The 8,952-nt window shown below is 42.9% G+C and overlaps 1 protein-coding gene across 6 annotated transcripts in view; it reads left to right on the top strand.

The window, feature by feature from the left end:
• DDO (D-aspartate oxidase) overlaps positions 1-8,952 on the top strand; it is a 30,860-nt gene that overhangs the window by 5,038 nt on the left and 16,870 nt on the right. For 3 of the 6 annotated variants that reach the window (XM_037727446.1, XM_037727444.1, XM_017497433.2), the window contains exons 3-4: positions 3,132-3,240; positions 7,003-7,179. In XM_037727446.1, the coding sequence (XP_037583374.1) occupies positions 3,132-3,240; positions 7,003-7,179 (286 nt within the window). Of the gene's footprint in view, positions 1-681; positions 738-3,131; positions 3,241-7,002; positions 7,180-8,952 lie in introns of those variants that run through there. The other 3 variants (XM_017497432.2, XM_037727447.1, XM_037727445.1) reach the window with 3 other exon arrangements.

Genomic DNA, 8,952 nt, shown 5'->3' with positions numbered 1-8,952 from the left:
TTTTTAGTAGAGATGGGGTTTCACCATGTTGACCAGGATGGTCTCGATCTCTTGACCTCGTGATCCACCTGCCTCGGCCTCCCAAAGTGCTGGGATTACAGGCTTGAGCCACTGCACCCGGCCCTAATAATAGTTTTTAAAAACTTTCTCCCTGAGTAGTGTCTGAGTTTCTGTCATCTCCAAATTGTGGGGGCTTTTTGTTTTATGAGGTTCTCCTTTTTCATGACAGAGGCTTTTCTTGGCCGTGTGGTATTCTTTACTCATCTACTGATGTTTATAAGTGGGACCCTGAACAGCAGATAGGAATTTCTGAGTGTTTGCATAGGGCTTGTTGCCAGTGAGCTTGCTGGAGTAAGAGGGCAGGGCCATTTATTTGGAGACATCTGTCATGTCATTCAGTTTAAGTTTTTCTTCTTGAGTGGGTCATGTTTCCCAGGGAAGAGGCTTCCATGTCCTGCCTGGGGAGAGTGAAGGCCCAGATGCCAGCTGGCATTCCAGAAGGTGAGTGGGGAGAGGCTGGGGTCCTAGCATCCAGTTTGCATGGGTTTCCTTAACTCTCCTGTTTTCAGCATGGCATCTCTACCTTTGCTGGTTCTTAGTGTTTTCCAGCCCAAAGACCCCTAAAAAAGAATAGACACATCTTTTGTTAGGGTGGTAATGGCAGTGGCCTTTGCATTGCAGGTCCAGGAACTTGGCTGGTCAGCTCCTGGGAACTGCATCCCAGGAAACAAACACAGGTACCTGGTATGTCCACCAGATGCCAGTTGATATAGTTTGGCTGTGTCCCCACCCAATTCTCATCTTGAATTGTAGTTCCCATAATCCCTAAATGTCATGGGAGGGACCAGGTGGGAGGTAATTGAATCACGGAGGCAGTTACCTCCATGCTGCTGTTCTTACAATAGTGAGTGATTTCTCAGGAGATCTGATGGTTTTATAAGGGGCTTCTCCCCCCTCACTCAGCTCTCATTCTTCTCTTCCTGCCACCATGTGAAGAAGGACTTGCTTGCTTCCTTTTCCACCATGACTGTAAAGTTTCCTTAGGCCTCCCCAACCATGCTGAACTGTGAGTCAAACTTCTTTCCTTTTAAATTACCCTGTCTGGAGTATGTCTTTATTAGCAGCGCCAGAACAGACTAAGACACCAGCTTACTCTTGGTGCTTTTCTTGTGACGAGAGTTCTTGGGACCGTTTTCCAGGCTCTCCCTTGTCTGCTCCAGGCCTGAGTGAGTGTTCAGAAGGCTGCCAGCTAGTCATAGAAACATCCCTCAAAGAGGGTCGCTCATCTAAGGGTTCATCGGGCCATCGAGGCCCGCATTCTCTCTCTGGCCAGGTGGCTGGGTCTCCTGGCCCAGGGTTTTTATCTCTGTGGTGCTGCCAGATAAAGACTTTGGTCTCCTCATTAGGTTTTTTTTCTAGACACTATTCAGATGAGTCCCAGCCATAAATATCTCCTGTGCTCATAAATGCCAATACCGTATGGAGGCCATGCCTGTCCCATAGGGTTGCTGTGGGGATTAAACGAGTTGATATATGTAAAGCATTTAGAAGAGTGCCTGGCACATAGTAAGTGCTATATCGGCATTTACTATTATTCCCACCATTCCAGCTATAGTTTGTGTTACCAGCGCTTGAAGATGAATTAGGTTACCAGCCTTCCTAGACTCACTGTTGAATGGGAATTGCCTGTTCTTTCCAGATAACTTCTGCAGCATGTGAGTCTCCGCCGCTATTTTGTTTTTAAGGTTTGGGGTGAGAACAGGGAGTTGCATTTCAATAAAGCCTCACACACTGGCATAGATTGTTGGGTAAAATCTACTTGAGGTCTAATTTAGTTCTCTCTGAAGCTTATAATTTATTTATTCCTTATTTCTAAAGCAGCATCCCCAGTGTGCAATTTTGGAATATAGTGTTAATTTCACATGGGCACATGTTTAAAATTGGCAGTACAGGTTTGCTACTAAAGAAATATTTATTGGCCCTGTAACAAGTGAATTGTCTGAAAAATCCCACTACTGACATGCCTTCAGTGACCTGGGGGCTTTGCCTGGGAAGCAGTATATCTCCAAATGTCTTTCTATCTGTTCCTTGGATTTCAGGGACATCTCTCCAAGTAGAGCCAACCTAGCATCCTCTCTGCCTCAGTTTCCGTGTCTCCTCTGTGGCTCCCCTCGTAGCAGCCCCTCAGGCTTATTGATCCTTGGTCCCTGCCCTAACACTAGCCACTCTCTCATGATCCTTCCACAGGAAATAGATGGCCACATACTTCAGCCACAGCTGGATTTGTTGTTGATTTGGGGTCATTCCTGCTCTCTCTGTGTCTACACTGGACACTACTATTTTGAGGCTTAAACCCTGCCTCTTGTTTCTTCCCCAACAGGCCTGGTACCCTTCTAAAAGCTGTGTCTGGGTCCAACCTCATGTGCTCTGGCAGAGATGCCTGGGGGATGGTGTAGTCCCCAAATACTGTGCTGACCTCAGAAATGCTACTCTGGCTGGCGCCTGATTCCTTGGTGTGGAGGGTAATGGCAGCCCCTGCTGGGAAGTCTGGCCTGCAGGGGGCTGCCTCCAGCCTGCAAGGCTTGTTTCCTCGTACCAGGAGGCGAGGCTCTAGGGCTCCCCATCAATGTGCAGTCTGTTCCCTGTCCCGGTTGACCTGGGCCCCACACACCTGCCCATGTCATCCATTATGTTTTCAGTCCCCAAGAAAGAGGCCCTCGGTCCTTTGTCCTATTGTCTCAACTCTGTGGCCAGGTGGATCCCTCAGCCATGAATGAAGCTCTGCTCAGTTTGGTTATAGACCTGCCAAGGATCTCTGCAAAATATCTAGTACCAAAGACCACCTTCCAGCCGGCTCGCAGGTCAGGATTGGCCCTTATTGGCCAATCAATGTTTTCCTCCATTGATTAATCATATGAGCAGATATGGACAGCATGTGTCAACATGCAAATCTCTTGCCGCTGACAGACCCTCCACCGCAATGTGGTACTTTATGTTAATGTTCCTCCCTGCTTCCTTATTTTATTTTTGCCTCATTTTTTTTCCAAGTTTCTGGGAAGGAGTTTATTTGAAGCACTGTCATCATCATCATTTTCCTTTCTGTTGCACTTTGCTTTTCTCCGTGATTACAGACACACCCATTCACAAGCAGAAGCAGTGGTTCAGAGAGACCTTTAATCACCTCTTCGCAATTGCCAATTCTGCAGAAGCTGGAGATGCTGGTGTTCATTTGGTATCAGGGTAAGAAATCTGAAGTTGTTTTAGATTGTAGAATGATCTTAACGGGCATTAGAGTTCAACATAAAACATTTATTCAGTATCTACTGTGAGCAGAGTGCTGACTTTGATGCAGGAGGATTCAGAAAGAGCATTATAGGCTTTACTCCAGAGAACTTAAGAAAGACAAGTTGTGGTACTACACTTTTTAACAATAAACAACAATCACAGTTTCGCATCACAAATACGATTGATTTTGGGTTTCCTCAGAGACCATGCAGTGATTTGCAAATTTGGTTAAAAAAATATGTAGGAGGTAAATGCTGGGTTTGGGTGATGTGGGGATGGTGCAGCCAATGGAAAGCAAACAGGTATGACATTGGGATGGCTGCAGAGACCTAGGGAGAGGGGCTTCTTATTTATTTGGTGTCCTTGGAGAATGAGATATTCCAAAGAAGTAAATTTTAGAGGTCACTAAAGTTGTCTTTTGAAGGGCCATTTGGAAAAAAATATTCCTGAAACTGTTACCACACTTCTATTTCATTTTTAAGGTGTAATTTCAGTAGATATCCATAATTAAATGAAAGTTTGGGAATAAACACTATTTAACATTTCTGTTAGTAAGACTAGCACTTAAAACATGACATTTTAAAATATCTTCTTAAACAGAGATCACTAAATATTCTATTACTTTCAATTTACATCTCAGTGTCATCATATGATGTAACATACATGTTGTTGGTGTATGTTACTCATGTAACATACATGTGTTATCCTATGTGATAACACAGTCTTTTTGCAGCCTTCTGAAAAAATGTGTCTTACCTCCTCTTTCGATGTCAGGCTGTCCACTGACATTTTCTGCTAGTCTAGTGTATACACTTGCATTGGATGAATAATTTCTACCCTTTTTCTCTTCTTGCTTTCCATTACCATTGCAAACACCAAGACGATGTTGACATCAGTAATTTCCCAAAAGCCCCTTCCCCAAGTAGCAGCTTTGCTTTTCTATCAATCTATGGATCAATTCTTCTGTATAACTAAATCTAGAGCCAGTTGATGAGCCAAGTAGGAAAAACGTCTCGTTGATTTACAATCACATGTCTTTTTTCCAAAACCAACATGAACCAGTCTCATTCACAAATTTTGGCTCTAAGTAATTTTTGGAAACAGCCATGTTCAAAATTCAAATGTCCTGTGCAACTTTGGCATAAGTACGTAGCCTTATTCCTTTCCTTATTCCTATTCATTCCTTCAAAACAATATATTCAGCATTCTCCAGAATCAGGTTCTTTCTTAGGTATTAGGGCTACAGTAGTGAGCAATTTAGTAATACTGCTTGGTATATAGTACATGCTTAATAAATATGTGTTGAGTTAATTTTTAAGGAAGCCAGACACAGTCCTTCCCTTATGTAGCTTATGGTCTGTAGGGAATGCACTAAATTGAATCAGTTACTAAACCCACTGGGACATGAGTACCAAGAGGAAGGCTAGGGTGCTTTGGAAGCATACGCCTGGAGAAGAAATTTGCTCTGGGAAGTGATGAGAAACCATCCGGATCAAAGTGTTTTATCTGAGACCATCAGGAAGAGTATAAGTTAGATGGGTGATGTTGTAGAGGTGAAGTGGGGGCAGAAACCGGGTGGGAGAAGGAGACAGCGTTCCAGGTGGAGGGAACAGCACACACCTAGACCTGAGTCTAGAGCGACTGTGATATGTGGGAAGGACTGAAGGAAGTCCAGAGAAATGAGAAGCCGTTGAGGGAGTTTACACAGTGAAGTGAGTGGTCATAATTGCATTTCAAAGATGTTTTCTGCAGTGTAGAGAATACATTTGGGGGAAGAGACGATGATGAGATAGATTGGGTAGTAGAAGCAGAGAGTAGACGGACTTGAGAATGCCTAAGAGGTTAGCTGGGACTTGGCGGCTGATGGTGTGTGAGAAGTGAGTAGGGAGAGAGAATCAAACATGATTCTTGGGTTTCTGGGGATTAGCACCTGCCTGCATGGATAGATAACTCATTTTCTGAGTTACGTAGGACTGGGAAAATTGTGTGTGTGTGTGTGTAAATGCATGAGACTTCTAAGTGGACTTATCCGGTAGGGAGTAGGTAACATGGGTCAGGATCTGTTTTTGGAATTCGAGAGAGAGAATGGACTGGAGGTATAACCTTCTAGGTGCTCAGGACTGGAGAGGTGGCCTTCTAAATGTCTGGCCTGTAGGTCATGGTGAGGATATGGAAGAGGGCAATCTAGCCCAGGGCAAGAGTGGGCCAGCACAGAGCACTGCAGTAAAGGACATTTGTACCTTCATGGGGACTGCTCTGAATCAATTACCTAGAGATGCACATTCTGATGTGGGAATTATTAGCAACTATGCACAGCACTCAAATTATTTTCCTTGCTTTTTTTGAGTAATGATGATTTATAACATTTATTCTTTTTTTTGTTTTTCTTTTGAGGCAGGGTATCACTTGTCTAGGCTGCAGTGCAGTGGTGCAATTCAGCTCACTGTAGCCTCCACCTCCCAGGGCTCTGTTGATCCTCCCACCTCCGCCTCCCTGATAGTTGGGACTACAGCCTTGTGCCACCACACCCGGCTAATTTTTGTATTTTTTGTAGAGATAGGGTTTCACCATGTTGCCCGGACTGGTCTTGAACTTCCCCTCGGCCATCCAAAGTGCTGGAGTTATAGGTGTGAGCCACAACTCCTGGTATTATAACATTTATTCATTTACTGATAAAAACAACCCAAGCCGGGCACGGTGGCTCACGCCTGTAATCCCAGCACTTTGGGAGGCCGAGGCGGGTGGATCACGAAGTCAAGAGATCGAGACCATCCTGGTCAACACGGTGAAACCCCGTCTCTACTAAAAATACAAAAAATCAGCTGGGCATGGTGGCACGTGCCTGTAATCCCAGCTACTCAGGAGGCTGAGGCAGGAGAATTGCCTGAACCCAGGAGGTGGAGGTTGCGGTGAGCCGAGATCGCGCCATTGCACTCCAGCCTGGGTAACAAGAGCAAAACTCCGACTCAAAAAAAAAAAAAAAAAAAAAAAAAAAAAAAAAAAAAAAAAAAAAAAAACCCCCAAAAAAAAAAAAAAAAAAACAAAAAAAAAAACAACCCAATACTTACCAATCTAAACATTTGCATAGCAGCTATTAGCATTACTATTACAGCCTTCTTGTTAACAACCAAATCTGGGCAAGAGCTTTTTAGAAAAGAAGTATTAAATTCAATCTTTAAAAGGTATGTTACTTTTAAGATCTTATTTGCCCAGTCACCAACACCTGCCATTTATTTAGCTACTGAGTTATCTGAATCCAAGAGGATAGTAAAATAGATCATTTTCTCTTTGTGTTTATAGAAACTACATTTTTTTAATGCTCTAGGCCAGGTGTGGTGGCTCATGCCTGTAATCCCAGCACTTTGGGAGGCCAAGGCAGGTGAATCACTTGAGCCCAGGAGTTTGAGACCAGCCTGGGCAACACAGTAAGACCCCGGCTCTACGAATAATTTAAAAAATTAGTTGGAAGTGGTGGCATGCACCTGTCGTCCCAGCTACCTGGGAGGCTGAAGCAGGAGGATTACCTGAGCCCGGAAAGTTGAGGCTGCAGTGAGCCATGATTGTGCCACTACACTCCTGTCTGGGTGATGGAGTGAGACCCTATCTCAAAAATAAAATAAATAAATAAATAAATGTTCTAGAGAATGTCACATAAAGTTTATTAGGAATATGTTATTTCACAAATTTCAGGAAAATTTTTCATTTAATGTGTTTGAGTTGGCAGATATTTCAGAGCACTCCTACCGAAGAAGTGCCATTTTGGGCTGATGTGGTTCTGGGATTTCGAAAGATGACTGAGGCTGAGCTGAAGAAATTCCCCCAACATGTGTTTGGTCAGGCTTTTACAACCCTGAAATGTGAATGCCCTGCCTACCTCCCGTGGTTGCAGAAAAGGTCAGTTGAAATGCTCCTTGCTATTTCCTTATCTGTCATAGCGACGAATCATTTCATAGCTATTCATAAAGTACATACTGAAAAGTCTCTGCCATCCCTCAGAGCTCTTTTACATTGTCTTGTCACTCACAAATGACTAGGGCTTTGTAAAACAATCTGAAGACAGTGTTTGTGTCACAAGGACTAAGTCACACCATGCTTATAGCAATTTGCCTGTCTTCCATTTTTGGTGTGTACCTTGATGCCTGACTTATTCCCTATCCTTCTTGCCCCAGGTAAAACCCTCTTGTTGAAACAGTATCTTAGTTTTCCTCATCTGCAAAATGGAACAGTTTGGAAAATATGTTTCCAGCTATAAAACGATATGATTTACTCTAATTCTTTGGATGAGAGAATCGTTTGCTTATTCATAAATTATTTTTGATTTTTTTTTCTCATTTGTGGTAAAGAAAAAAAGTTTCATTATTTCCTTTTGCCTTAAATCAGAACTCTAAGACCAAGGGCCTATCCAAATTATGTCACTGCTTCCTCACTAAGTTTAGCCCAAAATACCTTGAACTTGCATTTTGGCTTATTTTCCAGGACTTTCGGGAAACTAGTACCTATTTTCCAGTTAGGAAACACATCAAGAGTGTCTTCATTTGAGATGCATCAATATATCTGTCTTTAGTTTATTCTGGACTTGCAGGCATGTCGAGGGTTGTGAAACATTGGTCCTTTCGATGCCCATATGTGCATATTTGACAGGTAAATAGGAACAATGTGAATTATTGCATAAATGTTGGAAAAGTGACACTTGACGTAAGCTGGGGCAACAGTGATCTAGCTCTAGATGTAGGTTATAGGATAATTGATTCCTACGATTCACTAATTACACAATTTTTTGTTGAACACATATATGGCATTATGCTAGAAGCTGATCAAAAAGAAGGATAAAATATGATTTCTTTTAAAAATAATTTTCTGGTCTATTGGGGATGACTATGTGTGTATGTGTTTGTATATTAATTAACAATGACAGTAACACACATGGTAAAATAAAGTACAGACTTATGCAGGTTGGAATGAGAGCACAAAGGAGGAAGCCTAGGACTGCTAGGCACATGTCAGTGGCATCAGGATCTAGTTTCGTAGCTTTATAAGTGCTCTTCTCACTTTTACCTCTTAGCAATTTATATAGGACATTATGCTTCTGTAAGTTTTAGTTTTGTAAAACCCATGCCCTTTTGTGCCTTGCTCACTGGCCCATAAATCACTGTTTATATGCCAAGTTTGGACTTGTATATATCAGCTGATAAACGTATATTTTGAGCTGTCACATGATGGAGTTGCCTGCCAGGCAACATGCAAATTTTAGCAGCATCACCAACTTTCCTGAGTGGCAACAGTGTGTAGTGTTGCATTTTTCCCCTTATAAAAATGACTAGAAATAGAAAATTGGAAACACTGATGCTAGTGATAAGAAATTGAGGCATCAGCCAGGCGTGGTGGCTCATGACTATAATCCCAATACTTTGGGAGGCCGAGGCAGATGGATCACCTGAGGTCAGGAATTCGAGACCTGCCTGGCAAACATGGCAAAACCTGTCTCTACTAAAAGTACAAAAATTAGCTGGGTGTGGTGGCAGGCACCTCTAATCCCAACTACTTGGGAGGCTAAGGCAGGAGAATCGCTTGAACTTGGGAGGCAGAGGTTACAGTGAGCCAAAATCGAGCCACTGCACTCCAGCCTGGGCAACTAGTGAAACTCCATCTCAAAAAAAAAAAAGGAAA

This window comes from Cebus imitator, unplaced genomic scaffold (assembly GCF_001604975.1).
Source record: "Cebus imitator isolate Cc_AM_T3 unplaced genomic scaffold, Cebus_imitator-1.0 Scaffold231, whole genome shotgun sequence".
NCBI lineage: Eukaryota > Metazoa > Chordata > Mammalia > Primates > Cebidae > Cebus > Cebus imitator.
Note: the sequence above shows the minus strand (reverse complement) of the source record. Positions and strands in the feature narration are given on the sequence as shown.